This window comes from Papilio machaon, chromosome 19 (assembly GCF_912999745.1).
Source record: "Papilio machaon chromosome 19, ilPapMach1.1, whole genome shotgun sequence".
Lineage (NCBI taxonomy): Eukaryota > Metazoa > Arthropoda > Insecta > Lepidoptera > Papilionidae > Papilio > Papilio machaon.
The window spans coordinates 2,581,798-2,598,172 of NC_060004.1; the positions used below are offsets into that span (position 1 = coordinate 2,581,798).

Consider the following 16,375-nt stretch of genomic DNA (forward strand, 5'->3'; position numbering starts at 1 on the left):
GAAATGCAGCAAATTTTTTAAATTACTTCACATAATAATTTAGCCGGTTTACGTGGGAGTTAGGAATTTATGCGCCAAACTCACGTGAATGGGAAACCTGCTAATGGTAACTTTTTTGACTCTAGTAGTCAACTTTTGACACGTGGGACTTTGACAATGACATATTTGACATTTGTCTACGTATACGTAAACACTTTTCCATTCCCAACACTACTTTTATTAAGTAATAGTTTTATTATGTTCTTTTAAACATTTAAATAAAGTAAAATAATGGTAGATGAAAGTACCAGAAAAACTCTCAGCAGTATACCTTTGTTGAAAACAAAGGCAGGACCGAGAGACAAAGAGTTATGGGTTAATAGATTAAAGGAAGAATATCAGGCTCTAATTAAGGTAATATACTTACGTTTGATAATACAAAACCCAGAAATGTACGATTTTTTTTATTATTGTTGAGTAAATTTCTTAGAAATTGGTTGAAATTATATAACGACAGATATCACGAAGAAGAATGCATTCACTTTATAATTTCTTTTGATTGTATCACTGACGCATAAAATTTTTCTACGTTCCAGTATGTAGAGAACAACAAATCGGCAGACAATGACTGGTTTAGATTGGAGTCTGATAAAACAGGCACAAGATGGTTTGGCAAATGTTGGTATGTCCATAATCTACTCAAATATGAGTTTGATTTGGAATTTGATGTAAGTCTATTGAAAAAAACACTATATTTTACTAATATCATCTATATTATTGCTATGTATACCATATAGCAACATACAGAAACTACATCTAGTTTTGCTAATGAAGACAGAGTTCATTTAGTCTTATTGAAATGACTTTTTAGAAGAAAAAAATTGTAACTTAAATATATTAAACTAGCTTTTACCCGCGACTCCGTCCGCGCGGAATAAAAAATAGAAAACGGGGTATAAATTATCCTATGTCCGTTTCCTGGTTCTAAGCTACCTGCCCACCAATTTTCAGTCAAATCGATTCAGCCGTTCTTGAGTTATAAATAGTGTAACTAACACGACTTTCTTTTATATATATAGATATATACATTTAACAAGAAAAGTTAAACTGATTTTAGTCATATAGTTGTTATAGTTTGACAAGTAAATGTTGGTCTGTATGTTTTCTCATCATATTTCTTGCTTTTAACATTTTTCCTTCTAGAAAATAACTTTTCCTTTCATATGATCTGTTTTATAAGTATTAACTTATTTTTAATTTTTCTCATTAAATTCATATATTTTCCTAGATTCCGGTGACATACCCAACAACAGCACCTGAGTTAGCACTTCCAGGACTAGATGGGAAGACAGCTAAAATGTATAGGGGTGGCAAAATTTGTCTCACCGATCATTTCAAACCTCTGTGGGCCAGGAATGTACCTAAATTTGGTATTGCGCATGCTATGGCTTTAGGGGTAAGTATTTTTTTAACAATGGCCACCTGATATTGTTAAAATATTGAAGTCACCATTGCTGTTAGAAAAATCTACAAATTTATAGATTTACTAGGGATTCTAGCATTTAAACAAAGTAACAAGTCTATTTGCTTGTTTCTTTTGTTAATAAAAATGAGTGAAGAAATTGGAATTTACAATCAAATAATCTTGTTATGGAAATTTATAAAAAAAGTACAGTTATTATTATTATTACATTTTTATCTAAGTGGTGACATTGAGATACACTTTATATTCATTTAATTGTAACCTTTAAGTGTTATTTTTTATAAAGAATAAACTTTTGCTTCATCACAATCCCACCTGATGATGGATTTATTTAATTTTCAGTTGGGTCCTTGGCTGGCAGTTGAAATTCCAGACTTGATAGAAAAGGGTGTAATTACTTATCAAGAAAAATCTGAGGAGAGTAAATGACAACAGATTATATAATATTTTGTACAGAAATTACATAATAAAAAAGAATAACATATTTTTGTCACTTTTTGTTTTTAATACATGTTATAATTAAGTTTGCCAAAATAGATATTAATATCTTAATAATGTTATAAATGTTTAGATGTATGGATGGATGGATGTTTGTTAGAAGGTATCTCTAGAAATGCTAAACAGATCACAATAAAATTTGGCTTAGATGTAGAACATAGTCTAGAAGATTGTATAGGCTACTAATGTAGTTTTTTTTTTATATCCGCGAGGACAGTGTCGCAGGCGACAACTAGTAGCACATAATTTTATTAAATAGTATTCGGAATTAAATCGGAAAAATGTTAGCCTAGCAAGGTACCTAGGTAGGTAGAGATTATGGATTAATACTTGGCACAATCTACAAAACCCTATATATGTTGGTATATATGTAGCGAACTTTGTCAAATGTGCCAGTTTTTATTTTTGAAAACATTGCTGTTATTTTAAATTGAAAACTATAAAAGTGGAAATATATATCGCAATATATTACAACATAAACATTACATCGTAAACAGTTAGTGAATAAGAGAAAAATAACGAAGTAAGTAAAAATCATACAAAAAATTTGTATTCCTTGTTATTGGGTTAAAAACTAGGTATAGTTTTAGAACCTTACCAACTAAATATACAATAATTCTGACGAAAAAATAAATCTAGATCACATCAGAATCACAATCTAGCCAATCACAGGTCGCACTTTTTTCCACTTGCATTGTGCCCTGGAATACATATTCTTATAGCGTACTACAAGTTACTATAAAATTTGAATCTTTTAATACATTTATTTTAAAATAAATATAACGCATCCTTGCAGAATGTGGCTCCAACCCTTTATCTACGTAATTTGGATATGTGCCATTGTTACTGTTGCTGAAGATGTAAGTATATCAGAACAAAAGACATTCTTGAATTCCACAGATAGTTACACAGTAAGCTGTTGTGTATGGGGTAAACATAGGAGACCTCTTAACTCTATAGTAATACTGTCAACTTTAAAATATTAACTAGCATAGTAACAGTCGTTTAATTGTTACATAACGCCACTCAGTGTAAGTACTCGTCGGGGAAATCTGGGTAAAATCGCTTAGGTATGATTTAAGGACACATTAAAGTTTGATTGTGACAGAAAGTCAATTTGGCTTTTTATTTACGCTAATATAAATTTTTAGACAGAAACGAGCACTACTGAACCTGTGAGTAATAAAACATACTTGTACTTTAAATTTGTGTGAAATTATTTTTCAAGTTAATAACTTTCATGATATTAATAAATAAAAAATACTACGTAAATATTAGGTCCTTACATATGAAATTGGCGTTTTTCGTACTGGCCACTTTAATCACGAATTTCTCCTCTTTGGTAAGGAATTCCAAATTCAAATTTGTACAGCTATAGACTCATGTATTTGTGGTTCGATGACCGTCATTCATTTGTTTTTTTTCTTCTGTTTTTTTCTGTTTGCGTCACTCATTTTACAAAATGGAAAACTTAAAATATCGCATTATTTACGAGTACGAGTTCCTCCGTGGCACTAGTGCTGCGGAAACGACTCGAAGGGTGAATGATGTGTATGGCGGTCGTGTTGCAAAAGAAAACACAGTTCGTTTTTGGTTCCAACGTTTTCGTTCTGGAAATTTCGATCTGCAGAACAAGCCCCGTGGACGGCCTGAGACTCAAGTTGATAATGAAGAGTTGAAGGCTATTGTGGAAGCGGATCCATCGCAAACCACGTCCGAGTTAGCTGCAGGCTGCGATGTTAGTGATAAAACTGTTTTAATTCACTTGAAGCAAATTGGGAAGATTAAAAAGCTTGAAAGGTGGGTACCTCACGAATTGACTGAAGCAAACCGGCAAACGCGCGTCGACTGTTGCGTTATATTACTAAACCGGCACAATAATGAAGGTATTTTAAACCGAATCATTACCTGTGATGAAAAATGGGTTCTTTACGATAATCGGAAGCGCTCAGCGCAATGGTTGGATCCTGGCCAGCCAGTCAAATCCTGCCCCAAGCGAAAATTAACCCCAAAAAAGTTACTTGTAAGCGTTTGGTGGACTAGTGCCGGTATTGTTCATTACAGTTTTCTCAAATCTGGCCAGACTATTACGGCTGATGTCTATTGTCAGCAATTGCAAACCATGATGGAAAAGCTAGCGGCTAAACAACCTAGGCTGGTCAATCGCTCCACGCCACTACTGCTTCACGAGAACGCTAGACCACACACTGCGCAACAGACGGCTACTAAATTAGAAGAGCTTCAATTGGAAAGTCTAAGACATCCTCCGTACTCCCCGGACCTTGCTCCAACAGATTACCATTTTTTTCGAAATTTGGATAACTTCTTGCAAGGGAAAAAATTCAACTCCGATGGGGCAGTCCAAATCGCCTTCAAAGATTTTATTGATTCCCGTCCGACTGGTTTTTTTAGTAAAGGGATCAATGAACTACCTATGAGATGGCAAAAGTGCATAGAAAATAATGGTTCATACTTTGATTAATTAAATATGTTATATTAAAAAAAATTCGACTTTTTGTTCCTCCCATACAAACGCCAATTTCATATGTAAGGACCTAATATTTACTTGACTTTATGTTAGCTCGCTTATAGTAAACTAGTTAGTTAGATTTTTTATAGACTTGTTTGGACCTTTTGTTAACTTTTATGTATTTTTAGGCAAGCACTAATTCACCGGTAAGTATTTTACATATTTATTAGCCGACTTCAAAAAGAAGGAGGTTATATATTATACATTGTCGCTCGTTTCATTTTCAGTTACATTTTTTCTATAATATTCTAAGTCTATTTTTACCTTACATTTATATATTTTAGGAGCAATCTGAACCAGCGGTGAGTATTTTATATTTAGGAAAGTTGTTTTATTTATTATTGTCTTACCAATTTAGATAGTTGTTATACTAAATAAAAAATATATTGTACAATTTTATTTAGGCTGAAAGTTCGACTGTGTCGGTAAGCAGAGCACAATAAATGTTGTTTTATTTTCATTTTTTTTATTAAATTATTTACGTTTACAATTGCGCTTTCATCAATTCTGGTATATTTTTGTAGGGAGATGCAGATCAAGTGGTATATTTTTAATTGATTTTATATCTTATGATTTTTTAACTTTTTTTTCATTATTTTAAGGAATATAAATACTTTCGACACTAATATATATTATATACATATATATATTTATATCATACTCATATATTTTGCCAATATTTATGTCATACAGATCCATAATGTTATTCACTTGTTGACATGAGTTTTATTTCTTTTCAGGGCAGTACTGTTGTGGTAAGTAAATAAACGTTCTTTTTCAATTTTATAACTCGAACAATGGCATATTTAATTTACGTTTATTTTAACTTTGTTGTTTAGCTTACAGTAAGTATAGTGCATAATAGTAGGGGAGCCCACGAGGCTAAATGGGGATTTACTCGAGCATCGTAGAGACCTATTGGGATGCAAAGCTTAGATGATAAGAAGAAAAAAATGTTATATGATATATACCTTTACATCAGTGGGGGAAGCGGCTATAGATTTTTAAAAATGTAAAAAAAAAAATTTTTTATCGAGCGCGTCAGATTTTCTAAGGGAGTGTTAAGTGCACCAAAAAAAGCTCTCATTCACTAATCTGACGATTTCGATGGGACGCAAACTCGCGGTCATTTTTATAATGTGCAAAAAAATTCGCCATTTTGAAATACTCAAGCGCGTCAGATTAAGATATATATGGTTTATCTTTATGTTCTAAACGTACTGTCTCATAATCTGACGATTATGTAGAGGGATTCGCCTGATTTGACAAAAAAAAATTAGAAAAACGGTTCGGCCTTATACATGGGCCCCATGTTTTGTGGAGGTACTTAACCGGGTACAAGGTATCCCCCTGTATATTAATCTGCCGTGCTTTAGGAAATCCCGAAATCCCCGCTTGGGCTCCCCTACTATAATTATAATTAGATAACTCTGCTTTCGAATTTCAAACATTAAGTAAAAATATAGACTAGTTTAAAAAAAATGCTTACTTAACATTTACAGTTACCGGTAAGTGTTTGAGTTCTAAATTAAATTTAAATATAGAAAAGATGGTTTGACGCAAAAAAATAACTTTTTAAATATTATTTGTTTTTATAATCTATCTGATTTTTCTATTTTGATCAACTTTTATTAATTATTGAATTAATTAAATTTTAGCTGGAATTCGTAAGTTTCTTTTTGACTTTTATATTTCATTTCAATCTTGTAGGCGTCGTGTAAGAGCCATAAAAGGTATATTGCGATTGAAAATTAAAGTTTTGTACTTTTTTTTGTTTTTAGACAACAGTAAGTTTTTATTATTTTATTATTAATTTCATTAGCAGAAATATTATAAATTCCTTCATACCAAAATTCATTTCTTTCAGCCAAAGGTTTGTTAAAGATTTTAAATAATGAAAAAAAACTTTTATCTTAATTAGTCGTTGTTCCTTTTTTATAATAACCTTTAACATTTTTTTTAGAATGTGGTAAGTACTAACACGTTATCTTCAAAGATATGAGATCTCAAGAACATTATATGACTTTCCATATTGATGTTATACGAGTTTTCGGATTTTCTTTTAGCACTAATGATGTTTTTTTTGTTGATATGTTTTTTTTTTATTTCAGTTTACGGTGAGGTCTATTCAAACTACAATAATTTAAATTCATGTATGAGATCATAACAAGATAACAATATTATATTTTTTTGTAACTAACGTATGGATATATTCTTTTCTATTTTTTCGTATTTATTTAATTGCAGGATCGCTATGTAAGTCCATTTTTCACTATTACAAAGATATAATTTTTTCGATAAGCCACTTTAACGAAAATAAGTCTATTCGAAAACGAGTTTTAAAAACATAAAATTATTTTACTTCTTTTTTATTACCTTTTAGTATTATTAGTTAAAAAAAAAAAAAACATTTTTTACTACATTTTCATTATTTTTTCTTTCATGCTCACTGATAATTCCGCCTTATTTACTGGTTAGTATACTGTCGTATTGAATATACAGGGAAAAAAAGGGAAATCTCTGTCTTTTGACCCTAGTTCCAATTTCCCTTAGCTTTGTGTCGCTTTATACAATTAACATTTTACTTGTCATTTAATCCCATTATAAACAAATTCATTTAAAGGAAAATTATGCATTAAACAAAATTTTAAATAACTTTTTTTTCAGTTATAGGGCGTAAGTAAACATTTTATTTAATAAACATCAAATAAACACAAATATAAAATTTAAAAAATATAATCAATGCTTGATATTATGCTTAAACAATACCATTTATATTTATCGTAATATAATATTACAGCAACCAGTAAGTAAAATTTATTGTATTTAAATACACAACGTTTTTATTATTCTTCAATAATAAAATGTAAAATAAACAAATTATCTTTGTTATTCTAGGTAAAGGTAAATTTACAAATAATAATTAATGTAGTCTATTTATTTGAAAACACTCTCTAACCGCATCTTTCAGGTACTTAGTAACACATGGGAATTAAATGTAACCCATTACACGTATTGTTTCAAAATCAACCTATAAATAATATAACCTAAAAATTTACAAAAAAAAATCTATTAAACTATTACAACATAAATTATCAAATTGTATATTTCAGGAAGATGTAAGTATAACTGGCGTTAAACATAATTTTACTTTCAATTCTATCAGTCTCAAAGAAATAATTGTCTTTTTTTTTTCAAATTGATATTCGGAAATTTAATCCCCAATAATCAATTAATGAAATTCATTGATCCCGGTTTTATTAATTATATATAGATATTTTTTCGACTGATTTTTTTTCTGAAAATGAATATGTACCATATAAAACGTTTGTAACTTAATTGAATCGTAATTTAGATTTATGAATTTATTTTACAGCTTATTGTAAGTATTTTATAAATTTAAAATCAAATCAATGACAATGAAATACCGATAAAAGATACTAAAAATAATTTGATATTTTTTTTCTAGATGAACGTAAGTCACTATTTCCTGTAAACATACAAAAAATCTTTTGGTTTATTAAATTTATAATACAAAAATATACGTGAAGTAAAAAATTACTAATAAAAAATTAGTAAATGAATATTTGTTTTAGGTAACAGTAAGTATAGCATTCAATTTCACGAAATAAAAGTTTCAATTTTACCATGAACTGAAATTAAAATAAAAAAACATGAAAATTGCTGATTGATGAATTAATTTCTTATTCTAGTTAAAGGTCTGTATGAAGTATCACATTCATATTTATTTTATGTTACAATTTTATTTTGAATTTGTAATAACTTTTTTCCTTTTTACTTTTTCTAACAACAGGGTGGAGGAGTGAGTATATTTTATCTACGTATTAGCTATTTTAGAAGAATCAAAATAAAGTTTAAAAATTTATTGTTTCATATAATTAATGTAAAAAAAAAATCTTTTGCAGCTTCTGGTGAGTGTTTATACTTTGGCAACCAAATAATTATTTTTAGTATCAACGATATTGATTCATTGCTAGTTTATTATTAAAATATTAAAAGTAGCCTTCAATATCTTTATCATCATCATCAACAACCTGCCTCTTTCTCTACCAAGGGTCGGCACTGTATGTACTATTCTTCCATCATTCCTGAATTCACGTCTTTCTTGCACATATGTCCACATTTACAATCCATCCATACGTTCTTCAGTCTTTTTCTACATACAATCTCATTACTTTCTTGTTTATGTAATCGCTCTCCGCATAATATCTTAGACTTAAATTGCGTATATCGTAATATAAGCTCTGGTTGATTACATTTCTACAAAATTTTTAATTTTTCTTAAAACATTTACCGTTTACTTTCTGTTTTTAGCAAATTTACGTACGTATTTAAGAACTGATATATACATAACTAGCTTTTACCCGCGACTCCGTCCGCACGGAATAAAAAATAGAAAAACGTGGTAAAAATTATCCTATGTCCGTTTGCTGGTTCTAAGCTACCTGCCCACCAATTTTCAGTCAAATCGATTCAGCCGTTCTTGATTTATAAATAGTGTAACTAACACGACTTTCTTTTATATATATAGACTAGCTTTTACCCGCGACTCCGTCCGCGCGAAATACAAAATAGAAAATGGGGTAAAAATTATCCTATGTCCGTTTCCTGGTTCTAAGCTACCTGCCCACCAATTTTCAGTCAAATTGATTCAGCCGTTCTTGAGTTATAAATAGTGTAACTAATACGACTTTCTTTTATATAGTTATATAGATTTGTGCTCACTTGCTTATATATAACAATAATGTTTTAAAATATTTTTCAGACTGAGGTAAATACATCAAATGATTTATAAAATGACTTGAATTATTTGTTAATTTGTTTTCTCAAAGAATCTAAGCGTTTTATTTTATTTTCAGAGATGGGTAAATCATTATTTTATATCAATTTAGTATTAAATTTTCATATATTTAAAGTTAAATTTACATGTATATTATTTTTTACAGATGACAGTAAGTATAGACATATACTATATATGTTCACATAACATTTATTTTTATATATAATGTATTTCGCTAGCCCGCGACTTCGTCCGCGCGGAATAAAAAAACAACTCAGTCAATAAATAGCCTATGCGCCATTAGACAGTCTAGCTGTGACAAATCCAATGAACCATATTGGAGTCAACTGCTATTAAATATCCATCCATCTATCTAAACTTTCTATTTACAATTTTAGTAAAATGTAACTGAAAGATAGTAAAAAAATGACTTAATCCTTTTCCTTTGTAGTTTCGTATTGTAAGAATTTTATTTAATTAAATTTTAAATTCTAATTTTCAGTATTTTGTAAGTATTAATATTACTTTTAGTTTATATTGTAAAATTTATTACCGATAAATGATAGATAATTAAAAAACAAAGTAGCGTTTAATTTAATTTCATATTTTTTCAGACTCGAGTAAGTATTTGGGTTTTGTTTTGAGTTTATTTTCTATAATTTATTAAGAATCAAAATTACTTACTCAGAAATGAAACAATAAACGGAACAACTACCCCCAGGAATATATTTTTTTATAAACCAATACTTTAATAAATGGTGATGTGGTCGAACGATGATACGCGCTAGTTCAAAATTACGCTGTAAACTTGTTCAACGTGGAGTAAAAATGAGAATAACAACATATAATTTACAATATATTATTTTTTACAGCCTGCAACAGTAAGTTCACTACAAATTACATTTATTTGATGTATTATTTATAAATTATCGGTAGTAAAAATTGTCTTTTTTGATTTATTTTACAGAAAGTAAGTAGTTTCATACTTAGTAAAGTTAATTCGCTCTTTCGGAATAATGCAAAAATCTAATATATGAAATGTTTTTACAGGTTGGCGTAAGTATTAATTCGTTGTCTTTACACTATTAAATAATCTTTGTGATTGTTCTTATTTTGTCTTATTATCACAGTGTATGTGTGTCACAAGAGGACCATTACCGAGATTCAAGTTGATTGGAAACATTCACTTTCCCAAAATAAAGGTAACTACGACAGTTGTCTCATACATTACAAAAGTTCTTAATGCAAACAAAAAAATATGATCGCGTACTGTACTATATACATTAGTAAGAATACGAATTGAAAAACATCTCATTCACAAAAATTGGTTCAGTCTTTTAGGCTACATCATCTTCTTGGGCTTATCCCACTGACATGAGGTCGGCGCACAAGGTTTTATTAACTTTTTACCTTTGGAAATTTTATTGTGAGTTCATGTAGCCTTTTAGGCTACTAATAAAATTGCCATACTTCCATTCAAACTTGCATACATAAAAACATCTGCGAATTTGTCAAGAGTCAACACTTCATGGTTCTTCGTGGTTCCATTTAAAGAAAAGTTCGTAGAAAGATGTCCTTCCAAATCCATGCAAATACTAAGTAATTTAATTTAATAAGATATAAAATGTTTTTAAGTTATTTTAATATCTTTTCAGGTAACACCCGGTACCTTCGTGTCCCTGCCGACTGAACCAATGTCTACCGTGTGCCCGCCCTGTGTTTGCCCGTCATGTATCAAGAGTTCCGATATGGGGGGATACCCTACTTATTGAAATAAGGGTTTATTTTATTAAGACTCAATATTGTTCTTAAGTATTTTGTAATATTAATATTCAATTACATTAATATAAACCTAAAATAAAAAGCATTATATCATATCTCATTGTACTTTGGCGTTCCAATTGTTTAATAAAAACAATAAGTTGATCCTAAAAATGCTTTATTTCACCTACAACAATAAAAAGGTAGTCTAAATTGCTAAATATATCCTAAAACTTAAATTACAATGAAGTTCTTGAGTCGTGCTGTTTCGTCAATTCTTTGATACATTCGGATTCGTTACTCGAAGTGAATACAGAAGCATGTGACATGTGTAATAATTCAATATCTATGTTGTCCGTCATCGATATTCCTGGATCTGATGATATACCGTGTTTAGAACGTTTATGCAACATTGTCAACATATTCTTAACAAGATTATTTTTCGACGTCTTGCTCGATACTTCTGATGACGATGTAGGCTTAGGTTGATTGGATGTATAAGAAAATGTATACTTTGAAATATCATCACCCCCAAGAAACATCATGCCTCTTTCTGAAAGAAAATCATCTATAGAATCATTTGAAAAGCAAGCTTGTGCTCCTTTATCGGTGGATAAGGATATTGCTCCCTTTCTTTTATTTCCTGCAGAATGTAAATCATGCCTTTTAGTGATTTTAGGATCACTTGTATTTAAGCAATCGTAACTGTGGCATTTGATTTCTCTTTCCGATGAATCGCTTCCTTTTTTATCATTTTTTTTGCTCGATTTATCGCATTGGTAATCAACTTTTTGAACAATGTTCTTAATAATTCTATCGCTTTTTAAATTATTTTGATTTTTGTCAGAACGTTCATCTTCGAAGACAACTTTAGCTTCACTTATTTTTCGTGAAGGGCGATGTACAATTTCATCGTTTTCATTTTTCTCATCTTTCTTAGCTTCATATTCTATCGTTGGCCCCGTTTTGTTGGAAGTCTCTGCGTTTAGTCTCTGTGACATTTCTGGTATTGCTTCGGATTTAGTATACTTGTTATCTATCCAGTCTCTTCTGGTTAAACATTTCGAAAGTATGTCGTCGGACATACTCACTTTTAATCCGTTTCGATCCTTCTGACAGGATTTGTAACTCTTTATTCTTTTGTCAATATTATTAGATGAATCGCTTACATATTTATAACCTGTAGTTTCAGTATCGGTATTACTAAAAATTAAAGGAGTGGTCATAGATACATCTGTAGTAAAATTATACAATTTATTCACAAGTTTTCTCTTTGAAAAGCATTCGCATTTACTTGTTACGTAAAATATAAGAGCGCATATTAAACAACATTGCATAAAGACGACGGTGATTAAAACTATGATTGTTAATTTATTATTTACCATGTAGCTATGTATTTTTTCACAGATGCTGAATTTAGTTGTACAACTAGTATCATTGGAAACCTTGCTTCCAGTTACTTTATTATGGTTCTGTTCAGTTAAATTATTCTTATCATTACACGATGTTGTTCCTGCGGAGCAATTTCTCGGTTTTTCTAAACTTTTAATGAATTCAATATCTTCATCTAAAATAGATCGACCTCGAACACATGTATTTGATATTGGATCTAAAATTACTTCTGGTAACTCCGATATGAAATTGGAAACACAGATAGGACTTTGTATACATTGCTTTGTTCTTTTAGAATAATACGGTTTCCTTCCATTATAATAATTATCGCATTCTACTGGATTACAATTGTTTAAAGGATCTTCATCGACATTATTACATATCTTAATATTATAAGGTAGATCCATTGACTGCTTCTTATTTTCTACATAAGTATTAAAATCAATTTTAATTATTTGCCTTTCTAAACGCTTATGTTCGTTCGTTAATTTTGAATCAAAATTTATAATGCAAAATCCACGTCGTTGATAGGGTCCTAAGATTGGAGCGACTAGCTTTAATATTTTTTTTGTACCTGCAATGAATAAATATTGATCTTAATAATATGTTTAATCAGTTAGTTGATTTTAATACCGCAGTTAACTACATTTATGAAGGAAAAAAAATTGTTGTGGGCTCCGACGATAGCAGGGAATAAATTCACATCTGGCACTTGATGTCCTTCAAACATTTATTATAATTACTATTAGACTGTACATACAAACATATCAGAAGATTTATTTTTATGAATATGCATATGAACATACATGAATACAGCAATGGTGTTTCAAGTGTGGTTGTAAATTTTTTAAACAACTTAATCAATGGAATCGCAGAAGGGAATATGTTTATTGCAAGGTTGTTGGAATTCCTTATAATTGCCAAATTATTTCATAACTCGCTTTCGACAACTTAGGGGCAAGCGGTACAGAACGAACGAGCGCTTGGAACTTTTAGTTAAACTTTTATGTACTACTGGTTTTAAATACTTAAAACTCCTACCTTTTGGAATATTATCTAGACAGTTGCCTTCAATATTAATTGTATCACAATCCAAATTATAATCAGACTTCAAACAGCACTGTTCAGATGACAACTGCACTTCGTAATCTCTTTCCGATGTGTTGTTGATCACAACATAAAACTGCAATCCAATAGCGCACGGAGAAACAGACTCAAGACCTGTACCTAACAATTTAAGACCACTCTCTAAAGCGATAATGAATTTAGATAAATATATATAAATTATAAATAAAATACATTTGTAAAAATTCATCTGTTGTCATTTCAAAACCATATTGAAATGTCAGTAGACAATTTACTATCCACAGATATTTTAATATGTGCAATATTAACTACTCCTTAATGTAAACTTTTTGCTTTGTAACTTTTTTGTTGCTTCTTTAAATAACTTCATATCAATTTCCATAAAATTACAATATTTCCGATGGCGTCAGCTTACGCTGACGGCCTTCTACAATTTGGTATTTTTTATTTACAAAAATTAGCTCTTACTTTGGATCATCGTACAAGATTGGGCTAAGTGTTTCGTGTTTCGATAATGGATACAATAAGAGCTATTTATTACACCAGCGCAGAAGCTTTGCTGACAGCCTCGTGATGTCACGCATCGATGGTAACTAAAGTTGGAGAAAAAATGTACTTTACATAAAACTACCAAAAAAATTTCGTTTCAATGTATTTGTGTTAATATAATATATAATATTATTTTATTCTTAATTTTTAACGAACGAATTAAACTAATACAAAAAGTATAGTTAAATCATTAGTGTCCATTAAATCATACTTTTGTCTATTTAAAAAAATACTTTTAACAAAAAAAAATGTGAGCCGTCATGGGACGCCTGGCAGATGTGAAACATCGTGTGTGTACAAGTAATTTGCATAAAATATTAAATATTATTATTAAATAAATACATAATAACAATAATAATAATAAATAATATATTAAAATAAAACATATATATATATATATATATATATATATATATATATATATATATATATATATATATATATATATATATATATATATATATATATATATATATATATATGTATGTATGTATATGTTATATATATATGTATACCTTAGTATAGCGTGGCGACCCGTCGCCACGGCAAGCGTCGTCACGCCAACAATTCGGTTTACAAGTGATCCTATCGATGTTTCACATCAATAAGTAAAACTCAACAAACCAACAATGAATTAATTTCGTAGCGAAAGCAAAAAATCACAAATTTGTTTCGGCTGTCAATTTCATACAAACCACCTTCAATACGTACTCATTACCGACTTAGCAGTTATAAGTTAAATTTCTTATTCCTTTATTTAACTTATATACATACATAATAAAATTGAAGCAAACATTAATAATGTAAGATATATAAAAATAAGTTAACTTGACTTAAATAAAAGGCTCACAAATTATTACAAAAAAAACTTTATTTGTCGATGGCAAATTATTCAACATCTTATTTAAATATTCCATAATCATAATTCTTAAATAATAACTGAGCAAAATTGCGTGTAACACCCGGCAATCGAATTGGCACGTCTGGAACAAGAGTAATCTTTTGCATGACGTGCCAACTAAAATCCTAGGTAGTATACTTACTATTACGAATTAAAATACATTTTTATCCATATACAGTTTTAATACCCATAGTGAATAAAAAATTAAATGTATATTAAAATTACAACAAACCATATATGCATAATAACAATAACATATAAAACACAAGTACAGTCAGCTGCATAAAAATGTATACATTTTTCTGAAACTTTATAAATTTATACATATTTATGCAGCTGACTTTACAGAAGATTTAATTGTAAAATTTTGAATTAAAAATTAAACATTCTGCCAATTTAATGCATTATAACGGTGGAACTCCACTGCTGTGGAACAGTAAAAACGTATTAACTCTTTTATTCTCTTTTAAAAAATATCAGTGATAACAATATGAATTGTACAGATATTTTGCCATGGAAATCCGATCCAATGTGATAGAAAAAAAAACATTAAATTTATATAGCATTCAAAGAGATTTGCTTAAGAAAACACTTTATATTTGAACTTTTATAGAATAATTTGATATAAGTTTTGGGTATAAATCATTTTTTAAAACTTCTTAATCTACCGTTCTCCCAAAAACACACAATAGAGACAAGCGTATTACTATAAACTAAGAAATTAAATCAAAGAAACTAACAATTTTCAATTAAAAATTAAAGTTGTGAAATGATCCCCATCAAATGAATAGTTAAAAATAATTACAATAGAAATATTTTTGTATTGTTACCTTTATCACTTTAATTTAGGCAATCATGTTACTTAGTCTTTTAACGATAGTAAGTCTTCTAACCTTTAGATACCATTGTCGTAGTACTTGGCTTAAAATATACTAGTGGTCGCCCATTGTCCGAAATTTGAACGGCTCAACTATATGATCGTCCGGTGACGGTACCGACTAGTTTCGGACCCGTCGGAGGTCCATCTTCAGGGCGAAAGATTAAAAAATCATAAGATTTTTTTAAACAGCTATACGAATTTCGAAAAATTGAGAAGGTCGGTGGCACACTTGACTTGCAATCTACAGGTCCTGGGTTCGAATCCCGCCATGTACCAGTGTGTTTTTCTATTTTCGATTTACATATGTACATTTATCCGACGTTCTTACAGTGAAGGAAAACATCGTGATGCTGCACATATCTGAGAAGAAATTCAATGATATGTGTGAAGTCAACCAACCCGCATTGGGCCAGCGTGGTTGACTATGGCCTAGTCACCCCTAACTTGGGGTAGGCTCCGAGCCCCTCGGTGGGGACGTATAGTGAGCTGATGACGAATTACAATTTCATGTTTCT

The 16,375-nt window shown here is 29.8% G+C and overlaps 2 protein-coding genes and 1 long non-coding RNA gene across 3 annotated transcripts; 2 read left to right on the plus strand and 1 right to left on the minus strand.

The window, feature by feature from the left end:
• The first annotated feature begins 160 nt into the window (after positions 1-160).
• Positions 161-1,922, plus strand: LOC106721289 (ubiquitin-fold modifier-conjugating enzyme 1). The gene is made up of 4 exons (XM_014516206.2): positions 161-393; positions 576-707; positions 1,268-1,435; positions 1,805-1,922. The coding sequence occupies exons 1-4, from the start codon at positions 271-273 to the stop codon at positions 1,889-1,891; spliced, it is 510 nt and encodes a 169-aa protein (XP_014371692.2). The 5' UTR covers positions 161-270; the 3' UTR covers positions 1,892-1,922.
• An 820-nt stretch (positions 1,923-2,742) lies between these two features.
• Positions 2,743-4,793, plus strand: LOC106721291. The gene is made up of 4 exons (XR_006756421.1): positions 2,743-2,820; positions 3,112-3,135; positions 4,619-4,636; positions 4,775-4,793. It is a non-coding gene; the product is annotated as an uncharacterized LOC106721291 (long non-coding RNA).
• A 6,498-nt stretch (positions 4,794-11,291) lies between these two features.
• Positions 11,292-12,202, minus strand: LOC106721257. Its single transcript, XM_014516163.2, has one exon. The coding sequence runs from the start codon at positions 12,135-12,137 to the stop codon at positions 11,292-11,294; it is 846 nt and encodes a 281-aa protein (XP_014371649.2). The 5' UTR covers positions 12,138-12,202.
• Positions 12,203-16,375: the final 4,173 nt, after the last annotated feature.

What these genes read in the sequence shown, in the direction of transcription:
- LOC106721289 (XM_014516206.2), top strand. Translation starts at nt 271, where the DNA reads ATGGTAGATGAAAGTACCAGAAAAACTCTCAGCAGTATACCTTTGTTG. An exon ending in AATATCAGGCTCTAATTAAG is followed by an intron (nt 394 to 575) that starts GTAATATACTTA and finishes TCTACGTTCCAG; the next exon opens with TATGTAGAGAACAACAAATC. An exon ending in CGCATGCTATGGCTTTAGGG is followed by an intron (nt 1,436 to 1,804) that starts GTAAGTATTTTT and finishes TTTAATTTTCAG; the next exon opens with TTGGGTCCTTGGCTGGCAGT.
- LOC106721257 (XM_014516163.2), bottom strand. Translation starts at nt 12,137, where the DNA reads ATGTCCGACGACATACTTTCGAAATGTTTAACCAGAAGAGACTGGATA.